The sequence below is a fragment of the Botryllus schlosseri genome, chromosome 13 (assembly GCF_051294905.1).
Source record: "Botryllus schlosseri isolate E-star chromosome 13, Bs_hap1, whole genome shotgun sequence".
In the NCBI taxonomy this organism is placed as follows: Eukaryota; Metazoa; Chordata; class Ascidiacea; order Stolidobranchia; family Styelidae; genus Botryllus; species Botryllus schlosseri.
In genome coordinates this window covers 4,494,905-4,521,440 of record NC_137248.1, presented here as the reverse complement: position 1 = coordinate 4,521,440, position 26,536 = coordinate 4,494,905, and the positions used below count along the sequence as shown (strand labels likewise).

General features: G+C 41.8%; 1 protein-coding gene across 2 annotated transcripts in view; it reads right to left on the bottom strand.

Moving 5' to 3' along the window:
• Positions 1–26,291, bottom strand: part of LOC145454595 (uncharacterized) — a 37,863-nt gene extending 11,572 nt beyond the window's left edge. The window contains exons 1-36 of one of the 2 annotated variants that reach the window (XM_080332587.1): positions 26,068–26,291; positions 25,683–25,794; positions 25,258–25,364; positions 24,945–25,107; positions 22,546–22,790; positions 21,460–21,588; positions 20,717–20,846; positions 19,834–19,985; positions 19,401–19,588; positions 16,525–16,641; positions 13,734–13,829; positions 13,463–13,670; positions 12,752–12,951; positions 12,573–12,659; positions 12,371–12,457; positions 12,042–12,165; positions 11,303–11,409; positions 11,166–11,234; positions 9,227–9,282; positions 9,051–9,164; positions 8,844–8,974; positions 8,658–8,788; positions 8,039–8,189; positions 6,855–7,030; positions 6,284–6,404; positions 5,916–6,007; positions 5,756–5,851; positions 5,591–5,695; positions 5,410–5,525; positions 4,584–4,740; positions 3,854–3,951; positions 3,182–3,356; positions 1,906–2,035; positions 1,072–1,150; positions 838–922; positions 515–565 (exon numbers count right to left, since the gene is read on the bottom strand). In XM_080332587.1, the coding sequence (XP_080188713.1) occupies positions 515–565; positions 838–922; positions 1,072–1,150; positions 1,906–2,035; positions 3,182–3,356; positions 3,854–3,951; positions 4,584–4,740; positions 5,410–5,525; positions 5,591–5,695; positions 5,756–5,851; positions 5,916–6,007; positions 6,284–6,404; positions 6,855–7,030; positions 8,039–8,189; positions 8,658–8,788; positions 8,844–8,974; positions 9,051–9,164; positions 9,227–9,282; positions 11,166–11,234; positions 11,303–11,409; positions 12,042–12,165; positions 12,371–12,457; positions 12,573–12,659; positions 12,752–12,951; positions 13,463–13,670; positions 13,734–13,829; positions 16,525–16,641; positions 19,401–19,588; positions 19,834–19,985; positions 20,717–20,846; positions 21,460–21,588; positions 22,546–22,790; positions 24,945–25,107; positions 25,258–25,364; positions 25,683–25,794; positions 26,068–26,168 (4,486 nt within the window). In that variant the 5' untranslated portion in view covers positions 26,169–26,291. The remainder of the gene's footprint in view (positions 1–514; positions 566–837; positions 923–1,071; positions 1,151–1,905; positions 2,036–3,181; positions 3,357–3,853; positions 3,952–4,583; positions 4,741–5,409; positions 5,526–5,590; positions 5,696–5,755; positions 5,852–5,915; positions 6,008–6,283; positions 6,405–6,854; positions 7,031–8,038; positions 8,190–8,657; positions 8,789–8,843; positions 8,975–9,050; positions 9,165–9,226; positions 9,283–11,165; positions 11,235–11,302; positions 11,410–12,041; positions 12,166–12,370; positions 12,458–12,572; positions 12,660–12,751; positions 12,952–13,462; positions 13,671–13,733; positions 13,830–16,524; positions 16,642–19,400; positions 19,589–19,833; positions 19,986–20,716; positions 20,847–21,459; positions 21,589–22,545; positions 22,791–24,944; positions 25,108–25,257; positions 25,365–25,682; positions 25,795–26,067) is intronic. The other variant, XM_080332589.1, reaches the window with a different exon arrangement.
• Between the last annotated feature and the right edge of the window lie 245 nt (positions 26,292–26,536).

Here is a 26,536-nt window from a genome sequence, read left to right as displayed (position 1 = left end):
CGTTACTTTGTTGTTTTCGGTTGATTATACTCGCTCGCCTTATACAGAGCAGTCGGTACGTACTCTGTCTATTTAAGATGTTGGGTGTTGCGTTCTCGTGTTCAACTACTTACCGTGTATTTCACAGAGGTCGTCTCGTCAGTGACGAAGTGTAGGGCCTACATCAACTTTGCCGCAGTACTGAAATAGGTTTTGCCTCTGCTTGGGCTACTTCGTCTGAGTATGATTTTAGACTAATTCTACTTCAGCTCTGAGTTCTAAACCTAAAATACATATATCTTAATTACTGTAAAATCGGAACTTCTATACTTGCACTTGAGAATAAATTTACGCTACTGCTACTTGAATTTCAGTTATACTTTGTCGCATAGTAAGTTTAATAAACTTCATCTCTGTGCCAGAACAATTTACCAAACTCGTACTTAACACAGGAATATATTCCTGTAATGTCATTAAGTTACAAATAGTTGATAAAGTTGAGAGAATATATGTAACAACCGGTAAAGATCCTCACCGGCATCTTCCTGGTGCAACTCCGGTAGCTTCGGGGGAGGTGGCGGAGGTCCTGCAAGAGATAAGGCGCGCTGCAGATGGCTTGAATTACGACATGTGATTTGGGTTCACGCGTATCTTAGATATCAATTAGTGATGAATGGTGATAATTATAGTATGATCTGGGCGGAATGTTTTGAGTACTTAAACCTGATTCGAGTCGAGTAATACAGTCAATATTGCAGTAACGTAAATCGTGGTATACGAGGAACTAATAATTCACTTTTGAGATCCTATGTTGCGCAATGACGATAACAGAGGTCGCTAATTTCAGGCGCCACTTACTTTCAACTTCGATCTCGCATCTCTTCTCGTCCCCGCCACATCTGCATACGATTTCGCCGCTGTCTTCGTGATTCAAATTCAAGATCTTCAAAAAAAGACTAACGTTACAGCCTGACAAAAAGCGTGCGGTACCCTTATCGGAAGTGCAACAAACCGAGCGCTATAACAATAGTTTCTGCTGGTGATAATCTGTCATTTTACCGTACCCTGCAAACCTTAATATCATTTCATCACCTTCAGAACTCTTCGGTTTCCTTCGATAATTATCTCGTATTTCTCGTCTCCCGCTTCCAGTCGGTCTCCGTTGTGATACCTGAAAATCGTTTATACAACGCTTGTGCGCGTCACGACATGCGGACAAATTGCTCACAACGAGAACGAACATATACATAGTACACTTATACAGGTACGAACGACCTAATAGAAAATAACGCAACTTACTATTTCTTAGATTAAACCTACAAGATTTGTAGTGATGACGCTTGTAATGCACGGTAGTCTTGAACAAATAAATCGCCGCTCGATACTATGACACAAGCTTAAGCCAAGGCTTATCATCGGGTTTACTATATTTAATAACAAGTTAAAAGCTAATTGTTTTGATTTCAATCCGCGGCAAATAGAACAGATATAAGCAATAGTATAGTGTATTAAAGTAAAATGCTTATACCCAACGATGGATTGTCAGTAGACCGAGTGTTCCTTGAATAAAAATGAATAAGTTTGACCAGAAAATTGAAAATTTACATTTTTCACTTGTAAAAAATCTTTCATTTGCACAAAAAGGTAAAATTTTAGTAATTTCCAATAATTTTTGGTTACAACTGTCTAAGTAGATTGGCGACAATTGAGAAAAAGCGTTCAAATGGAGCAGTCGTTGGCTTGCAGCACTATATAGAGAGCTTTAGGCCTGATAGCCTATTGACTTGAACAGTCTCACGAACGTGGCAGCCCTTTCATAGTCACCATTCTAAAAAGGTTTGGCGCGGCTCAATTCACGTACCCGCCAAGTCAGAACTTCCATTCGAACGCGACATTATTTTTCCGAAAGAACACCACAAATCCTACCAAATACATTCGGGCTGTTCCCCGTCCCCGTACAGATCCGAAGGAACGACGGAGCATTCAATTTCAGCCACGCCCTCGTCGTGGGCGTACTCCCCTCCGTGTATCGAGTTCGAGAAATAGGCGGGACGAACTGAAACCGTTGATAGGAGTTATGCATGATGTAATTTATAAGAGTTCTTTACTGTGACTAATGCGGAATATCGAGTACCAGAGTGATTCCAGTGTAGTAGGCTCAGAGTCGAGTCGAGAGTATGAATGATGTGAACTGTTCAAATACGTACCTTCATGTGAACACAAAGAATATAAAGCCAGTTCTACTCTACGGAAAGATAAATAGTATTATTTCAACCATGCCTATTTCATTAAACTTTGTGAGGGTCAATGCTGTCGGTATAGATCAGAAATTTCATTTCCAATAACGTAAGATTGTGGTTGTAGCTGTTTACTATATCTTTGGGATGTCGCGATAGGACCAACAGAGGTTTCAAGGATTCCGCTGGGGAAATAAAAGTGCCGAAACTATGTTGTTAATTGATAATATCATTCTCGTGGCAATGAGCACCTGATGATGGCGACGTATTACCCGAAAAAATGTCACTATATAGGCCTGTTATACTATCCTATACTGGACTGGAATAATTGCAGTTTATACCAGGGTTGTAACCAGGTCACAAGGTTCCGAGTCACTTTTATAGTTTAGACTCGAGTCAAGTCTAGTCATTTTGAATTCACAACCGAGTCAAGTCCAAGTCCAAGTCAGCTAGTAGAGGGTCTAGTCCGAGTCGTAGCGGTTTGGCTCAAGTCCGATTCCAAGTCATCATGGTCACTGTTCAGTTTTTCAGTTCCATCCGGTTCAACCCACTTTTTTAACTCTACTCGGGTGATATAGAATGGCTTGCATTCATAATATGGTAATTTTCCTCAGTCTTAACAGTTTCAGGCCCTATTTTCCAAGTATCAGGCCTGATAGACGAAATACCAATGATGTGGAGACTTTACTATTTTTAGGAGTTGCAACGAAATGTCTATCTTGGTTGTCCTCAGTCTCCAGTCATATGACTTGGTTCGAGTCATGCACAATGACTCGAGTACAAGTTGAGTCAACGCACAAATTGACTCGAGTCGAGTTGAGTCGAGTGATTTTACGCATTTGAAAAAATTACTCTAGTCAAGTAGAGTCACTAAAAATCGTGACTCGAGTAATCCAAGCACTGCTATATACCAGCTTCGGATTAGAGCACTCGAATCTTGGTGCGCAAACCTAGTGGCTACAAACCTCCGTCCACAACTAAATGGGATTTGTCGCTGCCACCGTAACCGCTGATCGTGTACACCGCCGAATCTGCGACAGTGGAGTCTTTGACAGCAAGCGACCGCTTGCCCCCCTCCGCGACTATTTCGAATCGAGAGTCGTCCGCGTCGATTTCCACGCCGTTTTTATACCAAGTCACCTGTGGAGCATAGGAATCACTGAGAGACGGACACGAGAAACTATACTTAGTCGGTTTGAACACGCTCCATGATGACGGCCGACTTTCACAAACAATACAGACATCGGTTTATCACCGCCGCATTGGCGCCGCAAAACACTTCTAAACGTCAGCAGACACCGAGATTATTTGCCCAATGAAGAATTGCCTATTTCAAACCGTGTGCGTCTTGTAGTTTAGTACGTTTAGGCGATATCATTATGCCCCCCCCCCCCAGCCAGTAGTTTGGACCTATTCGACAGTGTTTGAGCGCCCAAATTTTTGGCAACAGCTCTTTTCATTCCTCCCATGACCGCAACAACTCGGATGAACGTCGAAGAGTTTATATTGTCATCATGGTGTGGGTGCACAATACATTTTATGTCAACATTACGTGAGTTCGTGGCGTAACTTTATTGGTAATACACCTCACCACCGTTTCGCGAATTCATGTCATATGGAAAGAACTACAAGCTAACCTTGGCGTCTTCTTTTTCGAGAGTATACTGAAAAACGACAGTCGCTCCGGAATCGACGTAAATATCGTCTGCTCGCTCCACGAACACCACCGGCACAACTAAGGTGAAGAAATAAAAATACATAAAGTCAAAATGGTTCAATTACACACGAAGATAATATCAGGCGTTTTCAGTAACGAAAGTCTTCTACTTTGTCGGAATACTCAAGGTTTTGTGTGCTTGCACTATTTACTCAAGGGCTTATGTTTCTACACTACTTCCCCTTCTACTTGGACTGTTTTTAGGAAACACTAATTACTTTATACAATTTGGATTTTTAAAACAAGAAAACTGTTTCGAAATATTATCACTATCATCACTGAAATAGTCATAAGAACCGCATGAATTAACTCCTCTATCGGGGTAACTGAATCTATTTGCAAAGATTCAACTGCTGAAACTATATGCAACCCCTCGACCCACTTCTTTGAACTAAATATTCGGGAACTTTTCGGGCCTTTCATTTTCTACATCCCCTTGAAGTAATTTCAGCACGTACTAGAAAACGCGACTCTTACCTATAATTGAGTAGAAATCTACGTCTACTACTGGAGTACCAAACCCTGACCACAATAACCACCTCTGTACAACGTGGAGTCGCAAATTCCATCTCGCATTTTGCCCACTCAACGAAAATAAACAACTCAGCTGCGTAACCATATTCTCAAGGGTCAATCAGATGTATAGGTACCTCCGTCCACAATGCAACATGCCGACGTTGTACAGTCGTTGTACAGAGCGATGCAGTGTACCAGTTGAATATCTTCATATTGGCAGTTCGTTATGATCAGCGATCTCTTATTTCCAACGTGAACAATGTCGTATTTGCTAACCGGTTGAAGATCAATCTAAAGGTAGTATAGTATGTCAGGGTCGCAGAACAATGTTATCAGGGTGCTGAAACTTCAAGTCATGAATGACGCGCATATTTTAGTGTGAAACTAAAGTTTTACTAAAGTGGCCCGATACCATGTCAACTTTCCTGTCGGTATTTTACAGGTAACGACTTCAATTGCAAAATATAAAAAGTGGGGCGCTTTTCCATTAATTTGAGAAGTAAAACATCATTATTTAGAGCTTTTGAACCTTGTCTTCCCGTACCGTGCCGTGGTATATGGTCTACTTTGGACTTAGCAGAGCATTCAATCTGATTTAATTGAAATTTCTAATATTTGTTTTCGAATTGCATATATTTCCAATTCTCTACTAGTTACTAACGATTACCCCTGACGAGTGCCATCCGAAAATATTCGGGTTTATTTCAATATGAATATACTATTCAATTGTGTATTGAAGTTCTGTACCTCCAACAAGCTCTTCAAATTGCATATATGTCTTATAATTACATCCTCGGCTAATGTTGATTCTTGAAAGTTCACCGTAAAATTAGAATTTTGCCGACATTCAACCGACAAAAGTTGTGAACTAAACGTGTGGCTACCGGGTGTCTATAAATTAAACTTCAAAACTGCCTCTGCCGAAGCTCCGGGCCGCGCGATTACTGTCATAATTCTCACCTCTTTATCGTTACCCAGACACCATTTCACATCTGTAGTGGGGTCCTTCACTACAGCTTCGAAATAAGCCCTACCACCCAGATCCACTGCGCAGTCCACGATGCCATCCAGGAATGCTGTTAAGCCCAAATGAGGAAAAGATAAACACTTGGCACAACTAAATAAACCAGCGATATGGAACCTTCGCGTCTCTCCTGCTCCTCCAACGCTCTTTTAATGGCTAGCTCCGCATCCAATTTTCTCCTCTTGCTATCCAACATAGCGTTCTGGCGTTCCTCCACACTCGCTGCGATAAAGTCATAACCAAATATTAAACAATCATATTTCCAGCAAATTCTAACCATACCCCAATCCTCGCCAGGCGTCGCGAAACATGACGAAGAAGACGGCTCGCCTTCTCCGACGCGGTTTACTGCTCTCACGCGAAAGAAATACGTTTGTCCTTCAACAAAACATCCATGGTCAACCAATGCGATTTTTGCCAGCGATAAACTATAGCCCGTTACCGGTGATCAGACCGTCTACTTTGTACTTGCAGTGTTGCGCGTCTTCGGGTAATTTGTTGCACGGTATCCAGATGTCGCTACCCTCCTTACATCTGTGAGATGTATTATATCATGAATATATTGCTGCCAAAAATGTTTGGCGATGCGCTTCCATCGGCGCAGGTCAGTATTCTAGACTTCTTAACTAACTGTCAGGTGGAAGTGAGGGTAGTCTAAGTAAGTAAGTGAGTACAGTGCAAATATGAAAAACCTCGGCAGGTTCTTAGCAGGTCGCAATTTCAATACAATCTGCAGAGATGTAATCACATCGTACGGATAACATTCCGAGACAAATGCCGCCGAATATTATTCGAAATGGGAATTCGTACCTTTCCACGATATACCCCACCATATCTGCGTCTCCCTTGAATTTCGGGGATTTCCATCTCAAACACACATACTCGTCATGAAGCTCAGTCAGCAGCACGTCAGTCGGAGGGTTGGGTGGCTCTGTGAAAATTCCAAAGGCTCAAGATTTCAACCGAGCATCAATATCAACCACATTCCAGTTTAGATAAGCAAACTTGATTAAGGGGTAGTCAGCGGCTACGCAAATAGCACCAACTAGCACTACAAATAGGTATGCATTTATGCAACCTTCCAAAATACATTCGGTTACCGCAACACACTGCCTATATGACAAGATTTGATGACAATTTCCCTCATAAATGTAACGCATACTTATCACAAAGCAACTTTGGGTTTAAAATCCAAATTATAAAATTTTAGTTTTGATTTAAAAACTGTCTAAGCGAAAGTGGAAACAGTCTAGTAACAAAACCACTCGAGTAAGTGTAAGTAAGCGAAGCGTACCTGACCATTCCGAAAAAGCAGATGCACTTCGTTACCGCCACTTCATGATAACTAAGCCCTATAGAAGCACGAGTATATAATACTAACCCGGATCTTTGGCCATCACCCTTTTCGGCAGCACCTTCCAATCCCCGCTGCCGACGATGTTGCAAGCCCGGATCCTGAATTCATACTCTACCTCCGACTCGAGGCCGTCCACGGTAAAGTGTCGCTGATTAAGTGGCTTGTTGTTCACCGGCTTGAACTTCCCGCCGGCCGGGCGACTACAGTTGAATGCAAGGATTCATAGACTTATGCGATACTGGCAAAAGTACTGTCGAAATACATAGACATGGTCAAAATAGTCATCGTTGGTACTGAACTAGTTATTATGAGGAGAGATGGAAAAGTAGCCACCGTTGTCGCTGAAGGAAAAGTAATGTCGTAGATTTTTACTCAAACACAAGTACAAGTATCCATTTAGACCAGTGGTTCCCAACCTTTTTCGGCTCAACGCCCCCTTTCCGAGCTCCACACCGATCATCGCCCAGAAATTTTGTGAACCGAGCAACGAGCATACAAACTGTAATTACCGGTTGGTTGACTAAAAAAAATGTCGAACTTTTACAATTTTGCAGCTAAATTTTCGTGGGTTGACTAAAAAATGGTCATTTCTCCGAATTGGCTCCAATTAAGCCGTTTTAACGCGCCATCGCCCTCCTATCGCCCCCTTCGGTATTTTCGCCCCCTTTGTCCATTTTCGCCCTCCTATCACCCCCTTGGTCATCTTCGCCCCCCTAGACCGCCAAATCGCCTACGTTGGGAACCTCTGATTTAGACCTTGTTTTGCCTAAAATATGGAAATTGTTAATTAGAAGTAGTCTAAAATGTTAAGTACTTGAGTAAGTAAGAAGTGGTAGTAGGCAAAACATATTAGAGTGCTCTCACTAGGTGAGACCTCGGCAGCACCCCACTATTAATCGCGATATTACATCATTACCATTTCATCATTAACGCCAGATTTGAACATGTGTACGCAGCAGAATGCTAAGGGGCGGGTTCGAATCCTAGTCGAATATTTGATGAAACGATTCGTGACGGGTCATGATTCTCGAATCTTTGAATTCTTCCAAGTCACTTTATTACATCCCTTTCAACTTGAATTCATTTGACAGCGATAATTGAATTACATACCTAGCATGACTGTCTTTTCGTTGTCAAACGGTTTGAAATTCGGCTACAAACTGTTATCGCCAAATACAACATTCCACTGATAAATGGAGCATAGTTACCATTCCAAATAGTATCCGGTGACAGGAGATCCACCGTCGGTGGATGGCGGGTCCCAGCAAACCTTGATCGAGTCCCTCGTGACCGACGGCTTCCCGTCTTCGTCTGCCACTCTGAATATGCCCTGAACTCCGCCCCACCAGTTAGGAGGTTCTGAAAGTGAGGAATATCAGCAAACTACGAAAAATTACGACCGCTGTCGGCAGATTCGTCGATGGGACCATTTACATTGCGGTTTGGGCTTGGCTCTCTCGTTTTCGACGAAAAGAGAAAGAAATATCTCTCGTTTTCGACGACGAGAAAAAGGGTGGGGGATATGGGCGCTTTGGCTCCCTCTGTGGCAACGCAACTGAACCCGGAGATGCTAGTCTTGAGTCTCGGGAAGCGTTATATTATATTTACATGGTAAGGTACGGAAACCCTGCCCAGCGCTCTGAATGCCAAAGTGAAGAAATTCAAACTGACTCGAGTAGACGGAAGGAAGACAGCGGGGGACGGAATGCAGCCCTTCGCATTAATCAGTACCCAATACGTAGCTCTTGCCATCAAAAAGGTTGGTGACCGTTGGAATAGATAAACCATAAGCAAACATACTTCTTTTCACTTAAATAGTCTACTTACTTATGCCGTCACTCGCAACGATCGGTTCGCTGGGCACAGAAAACGAACTGGTACCGTGCTCAGTCACGGCCCGCACGCGGAAACGATACGAACATCCGAGTTTCAGACCCACAACCGGGTAATGAGTCAATCTAAGAAAGAATTCGAACACAACAGGCTCTCGACCGCTTTATGACAGCAAGTTACCCAATCGGCGACTGGTTACATATCATCCATTCACTGGTGCCAATTTCGCTCATTTCCACGTAATACGCGGGATCGAGTCCGAACGTTTTAAAGGGGGGTGTCCATCCGATCATGATGAATTCTCTCGTCGCCTACACACAGGCGTTACGGTTTGACATGTGATAGGAAAATAGTTTCAAGATGTGTCTGCGATATCTATAAATATACCTTCATTTCGACGACATCGACAGGAGCAGAAGGAACTTTAGATAATATGCCTTTCTGTACTTTTTCGTCCTTTATTTCTATCTTCGCAGGTAAGCAATCCTCACCAACATCTTTCTAAAACGTAAAGATTATTTTCCTAAGATGCGAGATTAGAAAACGTGACACAGACGCATTACTTTTTCAACAGTATCTTCCTCCGAACTCTTCTCTATTTGTTGGTTCACGCCGAGTTCTGAAACGATTACTCCATATAATCGAAAGTATGCCAATCGTGCTGAATTGAACAGAGACCACCAAACGATGTCTCTACCGCGTTTCATTGAGAAGATATTTATTCCAGAAACATTTTCCTGTGGTGAATTGCGACGTGCACTATTTATTACTGATATTGTGATTTTTTATACGGGTGGTGATCAATCTGCTTGACGATACTTATGGTCACATCGGTCTATAAGCATTCAGATGGATCGTATTGTTTGTGACACTGCAGCCTATTCACTTATACCTATAGCTCCCCAAAATCAGTCACAGTTGCATTTAACTGCGCTTAAGACAGTGATTCTTATCCGGGTTTATACAAACTCCAGCGGTTCATTGAGTCAGTCTGTGAGGTTCGGCGGAGTTCCAGACACATACTCGACTCCTACTGCAGAACTCATCCTGGTTTGCAGTAAATATTCAATATAGTCTATATATATCTATAGATTATAAACTTGTTATGTGCAGAAATCATGTTTTAGCGGTTTTGCACTTATAACACTATCCTGGATGTACAATTCATTTTGAATAGTATATTCATATTGAAATAAACCCGAATATTTTCGGCTTTCACTCGTCAGGGGTAATCGTCAGCAACTAGTAGAGAATTGTAAAGAACATCGTATATCAACAATCGTATCACAAAATATGACGTCACCAGCATGAAATTACAAACGAGAGAGCGTCCAATGTACTATTTTCAGGTGGTACACGAACTCCTTTTGTTGACAGAGTTTGGGTTGGTGTATTTTGATAAAAGTCGACTGCAAGGCACACAAATGGAAGTGTGAACGGCCCCTCCCAACGACGCGGCATCTGTCGTCAAAGCGTCTGCAGGAACGTATAAGCCAGCATGTCCCCAGATTTATCAGAACACGCTCACCAGGCTCGGTGAGAAGCTCACCCTTAACTCATCCTTTAAGCTTGATGCTGACAGATCAAAGACCATTAATTCTGCCATCGGCAAACATCTATTAGATAATCCGATTTGTGTGAATAATTATCGAGATGACAGATTTCGCGTCATTGGGAGTGGTCGTTCACACTTCCATTTGTGTGCCTTGGAGTCGACTTTTATCAAAATACACCAACCCAAACTCTGTCAACAAAAGGAGTTCGTATACCACCTGAAAAAAGTACATTGAACGCTCTCTCGTTTGAAATTTCATGCTGGTGACGTCATATTTTTTGATACGATTGTTGATATACGATGTTCTTTCCAATTCTCTACTAGTTGCTGACGATTACCCCTGACGAGTGTCAGCCGAAAATATTCGGGTTTATTTCAATATGAATATACTATTCAATTGTATATTGAAGTTCTGTACCTCCAAGAAGCTCTACAATTCATTTTGTGCATCAGTATTCTGTAGTAATGATGCGACTCAAGCCAAAATTTGGGCTACGCCGAAAGTTTGCAGATTATAGCGTAAGGGTTTGCCAGATTAGCAAAGGTTAAGAACCAGTGACTTTAAGACATATATATTTTCCTGTCATCTTGGCCTCGAAGCAATCGCTTTATAGCAGTGGTTCTCAACCTTTTTCCAGACACGCCCCCCTTTATGATAGTGAAAAATTTTGCACCCCCCTTATCGTCATATCACAAAATCCAACCGGGATGCTAGCATCCCCAACAGATTGTTAGATGGCATGGAAGGTTATGACTGTTGATGAGAGAATTCAAAAATATGAAAATCGGTCTATATATAGAGTAACACGCGTGAATTGGACATAAATCGCGCAGAGCGCGAATTTTTTTTTAGCTGACCGCTTCTTCGCGCCCCCCCCTCAGATGCTTTCACGCCCCCCCCCCCAGGTTGAGAACCACTGCTTTATAGCCATTGACAAATCTTAAACCTTGGTCACCATCCGCATCATCTACCGCCATCTGCTGCACGGCGTCCAAATCTGATATGTCCTGTTCTTCTGTATTGGTTTACAAGAAAGATTAGACACGAATCTGATAGTTGCAGCACAAATCGAATGTCGCTTACGATTCATTTGCTCGTCGATTCTCGATTCCTTCCCCTTCATGGTCACAGAATAAGCGCACTCCAACGGGGGACTACAGCCGGCGGAGTTCACTGCGAATACCCGGAATCTGTCGTGTTGAGAGTGCATTGAATGCATTGCATCGCTGCCATGGTATGCTTATCATCAGAGGTGATCAGTAGCTAAGTACTTCTACATTGTCAGAATATACTCAGGCAGGTTTGGTCTTTGCACGTCTCCTTCGAGTGGCAATGAATTCACTTTACTTTGTATCCACTTCTACTCAGCTATTATTGGCAAAACCACTTACCGTATACTCTTTGGATTGTGCAAGTAGAAAGAAGTTATGAGAGATGTCTGACTTTATATCAGTTTTGTGAGTGGAACTGACGTGACAACTGGGGAAGGGGCTCGCGTAGCACGGCCACTGAATGGATGTATTCTCGAAAATATCATTATACTGTTATTATAGTCGTGTGTTAGTCGCAAAGATGCAACATGGAATTTCCAAAGTAGCCATGCTAAAAGTATGCGAACCATCAACCAAATCTACTTTCTAAGACTACTTCCTTCAGTAATATTTATCCCATTATTTTCTACATCCATCTGACGTACCTTTAACATGTCTCGGAAACCGCTTCTTCTAATTAATATTTAGAAAAATGGACGGCGTTCCTTCTAAGTCTACGTCAGTAGCAGGCCTGATCATGCACCTTAACAACATGTGTTTATTATACTAACCGATAAGTCTTTCCCGGTTCGAGCCCCGCTACTGGATAAGGATCCGTTACTTTCAGAGGCAGACTCGTTTCGGTTTTCCAATCGACGGCACCTTCTTCCTTCGATTCTATCAGATACCCATCCGCTACAGAAGAGACATCTATTTCAAACCGATGCATAAATGCTGGAACGCCCTTCCAAGGTACCGGTTAAGAATAAAATATCTAAATTTCGGAATATTATCAAAATACGACAACAGAAATCCCCGTTCGATTGTGAACCATGGTTCGGACGATGTAGACGTATTTAAAACAACGCGCGCCGCCAAAGGTTGGATATACATGACATACCTATGCTGTCCGTGTCAGATCCTTTCCATGTAATTACGATTCCACTCCCGGATTTATTGGGAGTGACGTTGATTGCAGAGGGTGCCACTGAAGACAAAAAACCTCTTTTGAAGAACCCTTCCTTATGTGTACTCGAATCTTAATACTCGATTCAGCCCTGTTAATCAGTCGTTAGATACATCCATCAACGTATCGTACAAACCCGGGAGTTCTTTTGTTTCCTCCTGACCCTCGACCTCAGGCTCTTCCTCGATGACAGGCGGAATCAAAGTAGAAGGATCGGCAAATTCTACGAAAAACAGTACAATTTAAATTGACTAATTAGAATGCCGACGTAAGGTCTTTAAAACGAATCGTTTTCACCATGGATAGCACACCCACCTTCGGGCAGTCTTGGGGTGCCTGCGTCGCGCAATGCCACTGCCGCGCTGGGCAATGATGGGGGACTGACGCCCCATTTGTTCAGCGATTTCACCCGGAAAAAATACACCTTCCCTTTTTCTAACCCAGTGACCGGAGACCTCATCAATTTCACAGGCTGTCTGTTCCACGGCCTCCAGACACAGGAACCGGCTTCGCAGCTGCAGACGAGTAAGCAAATATAGTATTGATTCGCCGAGATGGTTTAAGTAATAACAAATTCTACTCAATTAGAAGTCGAAGTAATGACATGACTTGCTACTCAAATGCAAGCATCAGTATATATATATCCAAGACAAGCCAAAGACATACTTCACGCAGCAGTAAAATGATTAGTTTGAAAAGATTTCAAGTGAATAGTTTTTGAGTCATTTATTTAGGTCGGAGGTGTCGCATATGATCTTAGTAGTGATTTTTTTTTTTTTTTTGGGGGGGGGGTTACTGCCGACATTGCTAGACATACCTTCGCGGCAACGCACAATGACTGACGATACTACAAATAGAGCAATTTTCGAAAATATGTTTGCTCGGGCTATTTCGGGAACAAAAAAGTGATGCCAACCAATCCCGAATCTGCATTATTTCTACTTCACAAATATAACCACTTCACTAATCAGTGCAAGTGGGCACTGACCATTGCTCTCGATTGCGACAAAGTCACACGAGTCTTACGTCTCTATGTAGTATCCTTCAACCGCGGCGCCGCCGAAATGTCCAACATATCCGGGACATTTCCAGCTCAGTGTGACGTAATCGCGCGTCGATTCGACGGCCTCTACGCAGCAAGGCGCGGAAGGAGGACTTTCGGTCCCTACAACTCGCAGATAGCAGCGAGAGGTTGCCGCGCCGCACGAGTTGAATGCCCGGCAGCAGTATTCTCCTGAAGAATTCACGCATGCGGATGTGAGGTCCGTTTTCTTGGTAGTGTAGTTGTCAAATTTACCTTCATCATCAGTGAATACTTTGAGTAGAATCAACGTTGCCTGTTTGCCGTCGAAAGTCTGCTTGATGTGTGATGATTTTTCGTCGATTGCTCGCCCTATAGGAATGCGGATTTTATTGAAGGATTGTAATCAATAACCGTAATATTATATCTTCATCTGATCAAGACACACACAATGTACTATGCGATAAGACACAATGCGATGTAATGAACATATAGGCAGTGGTCGGGAACCTTTTTCGTCTGAAGAGCCATGTTAGCCCTATATTTTCCATTTTGACGCCCAAATAGCCATACATGTCAATCAATTGTTACGTCACCATTGAATTCGTGACGTCATGGTAGTAGTAATTCGAAGTCACTGCATGGGATTCGTCGTGGGCGCCATATTTTCCCTGTAAAAACTCGTATAGGCTACCAATCAGCCCTTGATAGCGCAATTCATCGTAAATAGCTCAGAATTTATAATAACTGATATAAATCTAATATAACTATAGCGATTATTCCGAAAATAAATATTGACCGACTTCTCAATTCGGTGGTAACATAAACGTTGCACTACTCGCCTACAATCTAACCGCATCACTACTTATCAATTTGGACGTGGATAGCGAAGTGTTGTTTGTAATTTGTATTTGTAATTGGAATGTCATTTCCAAGCAGTTCATTTCTCGGCGTAGATAAGGAAGACAATGTCTATTTGAAAACTAGATTGTCATATAGGCCTTCCCATGCTAATTCAAAAATATGTCTTTCAACGAATTTAAATATCATTATAAAAAGCAGCTCTTGCAATCATAACCAAATTGCTATTGTTTAGTTCCTTCATTCTCATACCATTGGTAGTTCGGTACCGTTTGTTATTTGTTATTTTACCAACTGTTTACTTACTTGTTTTTGCATATAGCTAGATCAGGGGTGGGCAAACTACGGCCCGCGGGCCGCATGCGGCCCGTAACACCTTTCTGTGCGGCCCGCGAGAGTCTAAAGAAACTTATTAAAAATATTGATAAAATGCGTACTAAAAATCGAATTAATGCAGGGACTTGACTAAACCTTGTCTTAGTATATTTCACCATGATAATTCTAAGACAGTGGGTCTCAACCTGGGGGACGCGTGCCCCTTGGAGTCATGAGAGCTTCTGAAGGGGAGCGCGAAGCTGAGCTCGACTGAAAATTTTTTTCGCGCTTCGCGCGATTTCCTTCCAATTCATAATTATTGCTCTGTATTTAGTATGAATTTCATATTTAAAAATCTTTCATCAACAGTCGTAACCTCCCATGCCACCAAACTATCCGTTAGGTTTGCTATAACATCCTGGTTGCGTTTTGTGATATGACGATAAGGGAGCGCGAAATCTACACATATGGTAGAAGCGTGTTTGAAGCTAACATGGTTATGATGCTGTCAGCATTGTGTGTCCTGGAACTGAACCCAAAGCGGAATTAGTAAATCTATGAACAGATCACTGCTCACAGATTTAAATTTCAATCCTGTTCTAAGAATCGGGACAACAGACTTTCATCTCTATAGTTTTGACAAATTGGTTATTGAGGTCGACCAGCCTATGAAATCTCGCCATTGTTTCTGGCGCGTGTACGATATCATCACTGCAATGTTTGGTTTGTTTCAAATAAGCATATATATTATCTCCATGTCCACACTATATAATCAAATACCAGCAATATTGCGTTTTGGTTTATGATCCCAATTTTATATAGTGCGGCCCGCGAATGGATTCAGATGTTGAATGCGGCCCGCGAGCTCAAAAGTTTGCCCACCCCTGAGCTAGATTGACAGCAGTGATATGCCAAATCATTAATCATTATAGATCTACATATATGGGATATATGTAATTGGTGTTGCATATAGGCCTATATATGACTGTCTGTATAATGTATAAGGTGACCAGCTGACTTAATGACCTGATGGTCGTATCGCTGGCCACCATTTCACCATAATACTTTCTTGCATTTGAAAATAAACTTCTGTATGTCTGTCTGTCTGTCTGTCCATGTCTGCTATTCTCTTGATCAACCAAAGTATGGTGCAATCCAAGATCACGCAGCGCGCGATGCCGGGTACTTCGAATTCGCGAGGGATATTGGTCGCTAGCGTTACAGCAATTTAAATTTTAGGATTTTGAAAATGGGTCAAAGCCCTTAACCCTGGATACGCCATTGACTTGATCTCTCAACAACATGTTGATGCTGCCACGAGAATAATTATTCTGGCCGTTAAGAAAAGTTACTGACAACTTGCTGCAATATCGATAAAATTAGGTTTAAAATTAAAAATATGTGAAAGAGCCATATCTTATACCCAAAAGAGCCATATATGACTCGCGAGCCATAGGTTTTCGACCACTGATATAGGAGGATGCCGAACGACTTGTTGCGGTCTCCTAAACTGTCACCCACCGGATTTAGTCCATAAGGTGTCGATACACAACTATAATACCGGTCAAAATTGAGTATACCTCAATGATTCGATTCTGAGTCTAGTATCAAGTATCGAGACAGGCATAGGCTACAACTATACCAGTCATTGTTATTCCATGTATATAGTAAGAGAAAATGCATTCGCGTATATTGCAAGACTTGCTGAAATGCTAATTTTAAATTAGTAGGCTAATTTATGCAACGTGTCCTTCAATTCAGGTTGGTATTCTGTAGCCGGCGTAGCGCATAACATCAATTATATTAATCAGATTATTATTTGCCTCAATAAGCATTATCCAGCTCAATTATAGTATGCTAAGCTTAGCACACAATGGTTCGATATACTTACCGCCCAAAGTCCAGAAAACATCCGGGGCCGGCGTTGCTTCGACTTCACAAGTGACAATAACTGCATCGCCTTCTTTGATGGTCTTCCCGAAAAGCGGTGTCACGAAGCGAGGGTAGCCTAAAACGACTCGAGAACTGAACCTCGATTCTTGAACCGTGAAAGCTGGTGTGGTCCGATAAGATTCAACAGATTTTATTATTTTGTTTTCGTACTGAATCTTGGACCGACTTCTTTCACTTTCAGCATAGACAAGGCCGCAAACGCAGCATTGTGGCAATCAAATACTGTCACTACTTTATCGCGTAGTCGCCTATACGCATAATAACGTACGAAATAGCGTCGCAACGTAGATTCTAAGACGCATCGCTTTGACGTCCAATGTGAGATGGCGATTAACAGCGAGCTCGGCACCAATCGCTGAGCTCACAGGCTACCGGGATAGCGACTGTGTGAGTCAGGTAAGAGAGACCAGTTACAGATTTACTCCTGAATTTTCGAACGGTAACGATTTGAATTCGTCGCTTCCCGAATCGTTCTGTGGATCCTGGAGTCTACTTGAAGTTTCACTTCTTCATTCGCATGAATCATCAAACTATATAGCTTACATAGGTCAGAGGTTGTCAAAGTGGTCAGCGTTGCCACTCAGTAGTATTTAAGTCGAAGTAGCAATTTATAAGACAAAACTGCCTCGAGTGGAAGCGGAAAACGAAAGGTTTGGAAAGTAGGTTTGGTCTTGAGGTCAAAGAAGATTCGATGAGGCTACTTTACCATGGCAAGATGTGAGTGGTAGGCTACTTGATCTATTTGAGTACGTAGCTCAGGCGGGCAAAACCGACTCGAGTACTTCAAAAAGTAAAAGTAGAAATACTCCGTTACTGACCGCCTCTCGCATATAGGTAGTCTCAATTCAACCGCTTTTTATATCATACCATTTAACTGGCTCGTGCAAGGGAATTTGATAGCAGATTCAGCAAAGCACAGCCCTAAATCAACAAATTACTAGGTCCCAGTCCAATCTTCGTATGTATAATTTTAGACGACTGCAGTAACAAAACAACTACGTTATTTTACATGGCTTTAATTGTTAGCACAAACGATTCCAACGATTCCTACCGCATCGACGAAAATCGATCAGGCTCGGGTCTTGTAAAGTCATACCCATAATCTCTGTATTCCCGTATAATAATAATCGAGTAAGAAGTATCGCAATATTCATCGCAAAATTCAAATTACCACCCACTGGTAGGTGCAGATGTGTTATCGGATAGCGCATGATATATTCGTCCACATGAAATGCACAATATTAATCACGAAGCGGACCAGACTTTATATACTATATTGGTTTGTCATGAAGACGCTTGATTGTGCATCGTTGGATGCAGTCATCATTATGTATTAAACCGTTGCTACATTATGGTATTTCATTCATATTCGGAGTCGTTAGTCAGATTTTTCGGCGACATTGTCGCTACCATTGGCACCAGTCGCCTGCTGCGCCTTTGATTCCACATCACCGTCCTTTATCTCCGCCACGGCTTTCTTGTCAGAGGATACGCGTTTTTCGAACGGCTCCAGGCTGTCTCGTCTATTCTCGTTAGTGACGCTGACTTCGATGGCCACCTTGAAGCGGTTTTTATGCGCAGAATGGTCCGAGTTGTCGGTGGACACGTCGCTCAGATAACCCTTTCCTCCGTCGCTGATACCAGAGCCTCGCCTTTCGCCGTCCGCGAAAGTCACCAAACCGCTGTAATTAAGCGACGGCTGGTGAGGTGCAGTACCGATACTCTTTCCGGAATCCGGTGAATCGGTGTCGATGGTTTGCGACCTCAAATCACCGGTTTTGCTCCCGATTTTGCTCAAATCCTTCTCGAATTTTGCTGCCTTCATCAGCCTGGATACGTCAAAATCCAGATTATCCAGTTGAGACTTGAAGCGCCTGGCCGCGTCCGTGTCCGGTAGTTCATCGTATTGATTTACTTCAATCCGACTGGTGTGAGGGGCTCTATCTGAAAAGCGAGTCGGACTTTCCCATCGGTGTCTGTGGCTCAGTAGAATCATGATGTTCGTACCGACGCTTTTCGATTGCTAGCGATGGTGCGTGCAGATGAAAATCCCAGCGCGTCTGTATCGGACGACGGTCGCGACGATGTTTTATGACGCGATAATGTACGGAATGCGGCGAGATGAATGACTTCCGCTCACGCGATGCGACAAATAGCCAAGGCAAGTCGTGTTGGTTATGACTGCGGATGAACCTAAATCTGGTGCGAACGTGTCGTAGGTGATCTTTACACGCGTGCGAGTGACGCCGACAATACATGGTTCGAAGCGGCGAGAATGAATCGTAGTCATTATGCGAGTGCAGCGTTGCCAATTGGCAATGGGGTACGATTAATTACAGTATGGGGGTAAGCTAGTAACTTCATTTTTCTGGTACTGTGACAATTTTCTGCCACAACGATTTCAACGTTTATGTGTCAAAACGAGAAAAAAGTTTAATTTGCTAAATGCAGCGTTTAATGCTTATACCACTATGCTTTTTCGTTGATGTTTGACGTAATAATCGTGCTTTTACATGCACCGACTATCATTGAGAAACCTATATCTGACGGACTAATTCTGCATTGCGCCAGACCAGGATCACCTTTGCCAAAATTAAAATATATGAGCCAGTGTTCTATTAGGAAATTCAATGCAAAAATTGTATCCCCATTCCCCATTAGTGCCTACGTATGCCGGAAATACTTTTAACCAAAGTTTATGTTGTTTGCAGTTAGACCTCGTTACGGCTTGCAACCTTTCAAATGAACTTGTACATTAGCGATGATACGTGCACAAACATATGACATCACACATGACAGATATTTCGACCGTACCAGGAACACTGAGACCTTCCACGTCCGGGTAATCGGTGGGCTTCCTCATGTTATATCCCGATCGCAAATCGACCACGCCCATTTTTCCGCCATCATACCGACGCACAAGTAGAGTAGCGTAACACGAGATCTCTCCCTTGCGATTTTGCAACGATACTCGGTATGTCCCGGAGTCTTCTATTGAAGCTCTGAGAAAACAACATAATTCAACTTCAGTTCATATCGAATCAGAGTTCATCCCCATAATTACGAGAATGGCACCTGTCTATATACAGCAAGCTTGGCTCGTTTCATTCTATACAATTCTCCTATAGCATTTTCAGGATAACCATAAAGTAGGTTAGAATTAAAATTAGAGCATAGAAATATTTCACGAATTATATTACCGGTAATTCGCTCTAATTTATCTAATGAGATAACTGCGACAAATTACCGGTTAATTTCCAGTGTGTGTAGTCCGAATAGCTTCGAAATCTTGTATTTCCCTGGATTGTGAAGCGACGGTTCCAGAGGTACCATGTTCTTGTACCACGTCACGGTCGGAGTGGGGGTTCCGCGTACCGTGCAGGTGAATTTTACGTTCATCTAAGCAACATTAATAGGAATGAATATATTGTAAAAAGAGACGTATTTGCGCTACATTTTAAATAGTGTTTCCCAAAAGAGCCATACAACCATGTCTATGTTTTATTTTGTTATTGTATTTCCGGGAGAGCGACCTGATATTTTTTTGAAACTTGAGGCAATCAACATGACCTTCTTAAAACAACACGTACAATTGTAGACAACAGTAAAAATGTGAATCTACTATCTTCAATAACACGCTTATTACAGTTTGGTGTTATTGTTCGAAAAATCATGTTGTGAAAATTTACAAAAACCCAACAGCAATATTGATAAGTAAGATGCGAAGTAAGTGCCAAATTAAACATTTATTAGAGATCCACATCACATCATCAAAAGTGGCATTTATTGCTCGCGAGTCATAGGTTCTCGACTATAGGGTTGTATACCGACGCCGACGTATGCAATATGGAATGGATAGAATCCTCGAAATAGTCGTTTCAACAGCTATAGTACGTAGATAATTCGACAAAGGAGCTATATTTACATTGTATTTTCAATTGTCAATGTCAATCGACTATGACGTCACAATTGGATATTCGTGACGTGATGGCTTGAAAAAACAATAAAAAATATGTTGTAAACAAGGGGTTTGTTGTAAACATGTTTGTTTTAAATATATTTTTGTTATAAATGCAACCCTATTCCCGAGCCATGCCTGTAAGTATCAAACGGGTTTCACATACGAATACCTTTTCCCATACGACATGAGACCGGATTTTCATTTCAAACATCGGCGCTCTGTCCAGTTTGCTCCTCTCCATGCTATCCTCCACATCCTTATCAGTTACTAGAGGTCTGTCCATACCATGCATTCTGTATCTGAAAATGCAGCAAATCATTCCATTCAATCTAAAAAATACCAACACGATGATTGATCAATGATTACGATTATGAGTGTCGATAGACAGTTTGCAAGATTACCGATCATTCTCTAGTTTAAGCACACATTGTCGTTAGTCCATGCATTAATTGAGTTCACGGAAAGATTCAACGCTACACACTCAACTTTCATCATTGTCGCACAACTTCAATGTAAACGAAAATCGTGTGTTAGCTGGTTTCCATGGTGAAAATCCGGCAACTGCAGAATTGCAAATTCTAGTACAACATAGACAACTGCTGTCATACCCCTTCAAACTGGTGAAAATAATGACAACAAGTAATATACGACAATGACAAATACCTCAGGGTTGGAGGAAGAAATTGTAAAAAGCAGTTGCACGTGAACAGATCTAAGTACATGCACCCTTATGGGATATAACTCCATGAGGATTGGTGAATTTAACTCGTATTCATCCGTACGAATGAGTTTGGCACCATCAAATTCGGCACCAGAAATTTACGATGACATCATTTTCACCCTATACCACTTTTGAACTCTGTGGTAAACGTACATATCTTTCACCCATGTACTGTATTTACAGAGACTCACTGATAATTCGGATTTCGGTAGTACTGCATGTCATTGTCGTTCTCCACAGCGAATTGCCGTCTCTTTGCGACGTATCCGGTGACTGCGCCGTAGCTATCGTCGACATCTTGCAGAGACGGGTCGGCACGCCTGCATCAAATGAATATCAAAGTTGTAAAATGCGTTGCTATTTGCTATATATACTTTTCACGCCGATAACACGGGTCAACCACCAATTTCGTCAAGACTACTATGTTTTTGCAGTACTCAAAAAAAGTTTGCTTACTAGTACTTATAGTTGTATTTAAAACAAATGGTGTTTTAAAACACTTCGTTAAAACCATATTTTACACAGTTTTTCAAAGAAATATATAAAGGTAATTCGTACGAAATCGGTGTTCTGATGCTGATGACTGCCGACCGTAAAAATGCCGCATAACGATGTAGTCCTGGTTAGAGATATTTTGGGCCTGTTTATGAAAGTGGTCGGAATCCCTTTACGCCGAAGGAACCACATTTACCCATATTTTCAATTGTCGATGACAGTCCACTGTGACGTCGCAAATAAGGATTCGTGACGCCATGTTTTAAACATGTTTGCAACCCTTATAGTACTGCTTACTCAAGTGTCTTTAGACGACTTCTCTTCTACTAAACGCTTCTTTTTGCAAGACTATTTACTAGACTTTGAAAACTATAAGTATAAAGTAGTTAACAGTAAAGTGAGCATCAGTTTATCGACTGAAATTTCCATGAGAGCCGAGTGAAATAGACCCTGTATCACGGCAACTGAATATATTTTTGAAGAACGCTCATTTTTGTATTGTTATCCATTTATTTTGCGTTAGTAGCGTTTGATGTCGCATCGTCGGAGATCGCCACGTCCGATTTACTGCAAAAAGTAGGAGACCTCTCGACCATGTTGACCTTTTGAAACTTCTTGAGAATTCTACTGGCCTATATCTTATAATTGAATCTATAGTACTTTTGACATGTTCGGAAATCACTACTTCTACTTGTAATTAAGTAAAAATTCCTACACAAGTAGCAACGCTGACTACGTTGATCTCCTCTGATAAAAAGTTCAAGTAAACCTACGTCATGTACCTTCTAATCGGTGGCACTTCATATCCGAAATCAGTATGCACCAGCGGTTCCTGCGGGCGCTTACGCCAGTTGAGAATCGATTGAAGTTCGTTATCTTGTTGCTGATGTCTGCGGTGGCGGTGGTGTTGCTGTGGTGGTTGCTGCGATCTTTCGTCGTATTCCTCCTCATCGTAGTACATCTCGTCTTCGTTGCGCGTGCGCCGTCTCTCGTCTCGTACGACTTGTCGGTCGTCGTACGTTCGGCGCTGAAGGATAGAATTTGAGGTAACATTTCTGTACAGCCGAATTTGGTAACCAAAGTATGCGTATAGCCAGAGATGGTCAGTTACGAAATGCTCCCTACTTTGTCGGGGAGCCAAAGTAGTCTTTGTTTACTTGAACTACTCATTCAAGTCGGTATGATTTCAGCCAACATCCACTTCTACTTGATCATTATTGTGGCAAGCAAAACTATATACTTCTTACGCTTTGAATTGTGCAATGTAAAAAATAGTTGAAGGATGCGTTATCATCAGGGCGATTTTTTGACTTGTCAAAATAGGCCAAAATTGAAGCATTAGATCAAAAAATTGTCAAAATTGTTTGCAAAGTCAAAAATGTTTTTACCCCTGCATTTCGTTTGTATCGTAGATTTTGCACGGTCGGTGAACTTATCATTTGATATTTTACAGATTGTGGCCTACTTTATAGGCCTACCATTGTAGACGGCCCATTGTCTGCTCATTGTGAATCATAAACGGTCAAATGAAAAAAATCGGTCGACATGGTGTTACGGTCAACGTACCGAAATATCTTAACGACTTAACCGAAGCAAGACTGCTTGGGCATTGCTTGGTTCTTATCTCAAGATGCGCACGATGAAAAATTGTGATGTGGACAACATTGTCAGAATGAAGCAAAAAGGTGTTTCACCAGCAGTGTACACACCACTTCAGTGTTGTCTGCCAACAACTGTTGTTGTTGAACCTTCTTTCTCTATTCTTGGCAAGTTACTTAACAAGGACATACACTTTCTACCCGAGAATGTAGGAAAATATCATTCGTTCTACTACAACAAATTTAAATTTTTTACCATAATAAGTGACGTACTGGAATTATCCATAGAGTCAGATTTCGTTTAAATAAAGTTTTTCCTTGTAAAAATTTGTCAGTCTTCAAGTCAAAAACGTTTTTGTCAGCGCAAACTACTTCTGTTCCAACCAGAAATGAAGATAAGTAGTTCAATTTTAACATTATGTGGGGAAAAAAAACCAATTTGCATACGTTAGGTCACCATTTGGTCAAAATTTAGTTTTTCAAGGTAAAATAATGTCAAGATTTTGATTTTTTTAGGTCAAAATCTTCCGTGTTTTAGGTCAAAAAATCGCCTATTATAATCAATTTTATGTGACAAATCGTCATAGGAATCGCGTGAAAAGCCATCGCGGTTACTCCCAAATGTATTTTCCGGACGACTGTAAATATTTTAGTGACACTGGAACAGTGCTTCTCAAACTTTTCCCATCGCGTACCACTAATTTGTTTTTCACTACACGGCGTACCACCCGAATTACTTATGTGACTTGAATGTACCGGTATTTAATGGTCATTCTTGTTAGCACTATACCGCAACACCAATTGAAAGCAAGAAAACACCATTTAATGAAATAGTTGCAACTGTTTCTTATGCAGAAGCTCGCCAATCTGAGGTATGACATTACTCACGGCACTCTTCTCGCGTACCACGTGAAAAGCTCCCGCTTATCCCTAGTGGTACGCGTACCACAGTTTGAGAACCACTGGCCTAGAGGATGCATCTTCCAATCTCGAGTGGAGACCTCTTATTAACTGTCAAAACTTATATTTGAAGTGGTTTTGGCATGTTTTGTAAATTGCTACTTCTACTTGTAGAAATTGAGTAAAACTTTACGCTCTGAGCTCAACTTATACTTGAACAGCAACGCTGAATACTTAGAACACTCTTAGCGTGGCCCATTGCGTGTGGTTACTATAAAGATCGTCGATCATATATATTTTCTCTGATGATCCATGTATAAATACAATCCTTAATTACGTGTACATACGCATTGGTACATCATGGCTACTAGATAACGCTGAAATCATTATATAATTTGAATATTTCTCAACTCACTTGGGACTGAATGATAGATTGGTAATGAAGAAAAATGAAGCGATGGTGTTAGAGCGTGAGTGAGGCGTCGTGATGGACGAATATGAGACTTGTGTAGGATACAGCTGGTTAAAGGGACATAAGATACGGATACTCCGTCAGATATTTACTTCACGCTAGTATTGAGCCGGTTCGGTATCCCATTTCATTCCATTCCCATTCCATATTTCTTACGGTGCCGAAATACGCTCGGTAGTTATAAGCAATATCGGACGAGGTTGCCATATACCTGATGCGTGTCCGGTTCCTGGTAATAATCCGCACCCCTTCCATCAGGAGACCGGTTACCGTGATGCCTCTCAGCGTAGAGCGCGTAATTTCTGCGAGGTTGATAAGTGGGCACTAACGGTTGCAGAGGGAAATCGTCGTAAACGTACGGGTAACCCCGTTCTCTGGTTGACAAAGGAAAAAACACTGAAATCGACCATATGCAAAACCAATTTATCTTCTACTTCCATAATACATTATCATACCAAGAAGCGGATGTTTTAGAATGTTTGTTCCGTTAGGCTGCTAACTTTTAATTGACGGAAAATACTCACTTCACTGTTGTATGCATGCTCCGTGGGCGTCCTTGGGGACGTCGCCTGACCTGATGGTCTTCCCAATCGTGATCTCTGTCGTCAACTTCATACTGTCGGTGAGGACTCTATAAAGCAAGACATGAATTACCCAAAGTGAGTCCAAGTAGTCAGCTTTCCTGTACTCAAGGAGAAGTAATGTAACAGTTTCCAAGTTGTGCCAAAACTATTTCCGGTGTACATGGGAAACGGAAGGCCAGACATGTACTCAAGTATATAGTTTAAAAAGTAGAGTCGGTTGATGAATCGCATACTTTTACGAGCATAAAAGACACACACATCGATAGTTTACAGGGATCAGCAACGTAGCGAGGCCTCGGGTATGCCTATCTAAGGTAAAACATATCAATTGATGTATTAGCATGACCAATGGCTGTATACTTTACCGGTTGTCCCCTGGCGGGGGAAACGCTCCGTCTACCGACTATTGGCACCTGAAGAGGATTGCTCACAAGCGACATTGTTCTGCTTTCTTCGCCACCATCTTCTTCCACAAACCTACAGCGGAAGACAGAATATTACGCCTGTCGTCAACGCAGTCTACGTATGAATCCGCTAAATACTAGAACTAGAATTATGACTTGGACCAGTTGTTTCCATAGTCCTGTCGAATACACGTCTGACTTACCCCCGCAGGATATTTGTCTTCTAACATTATATGCAGTGCATGATTCTATAGAATAACACCACATATTTAGCCTACCATTATCAACTAGATGAATATTATATAAAGGATACCGTCCGGGATATAAGGTATATCAATGTTATCACCTTCGAGACCTTGCAAAGTTCCTAGATCCGTGATCTCGAATGTAAAAGGAATAGTCGTCCCGGTCATGATGGTCTCCACTTGGCGCGTATCGGACTGGCATATCCCCTCGTCCGAGACTAGCGGCTCAGCTTTATCCAACTTATTTATAGCGACGCTGCAAATGTACCAAGCTTTTGTGTTCAACGAGTTTCCCGGTTCGCGGGCTACTATAAGCTAATAAGACTCGACCTCAAGCGACAGCGTTGGAGCTTGGCCTATGTCAGTTTTCTTAAAATAGCTCAAGTCCCTAGAGAGCACAATTAACTCTTTACGTGCTGACTATATGTCGACAATCTTTTCAAACTGAAAGTGCATTATTAATCATTCAATTATTAATAAAATACACGGACTACAGATAAACAGCTATTAAAATTTGCTATCACCGCTACATCGATTATTCCAGTTACGCTACCAATTCCTACATTGGGC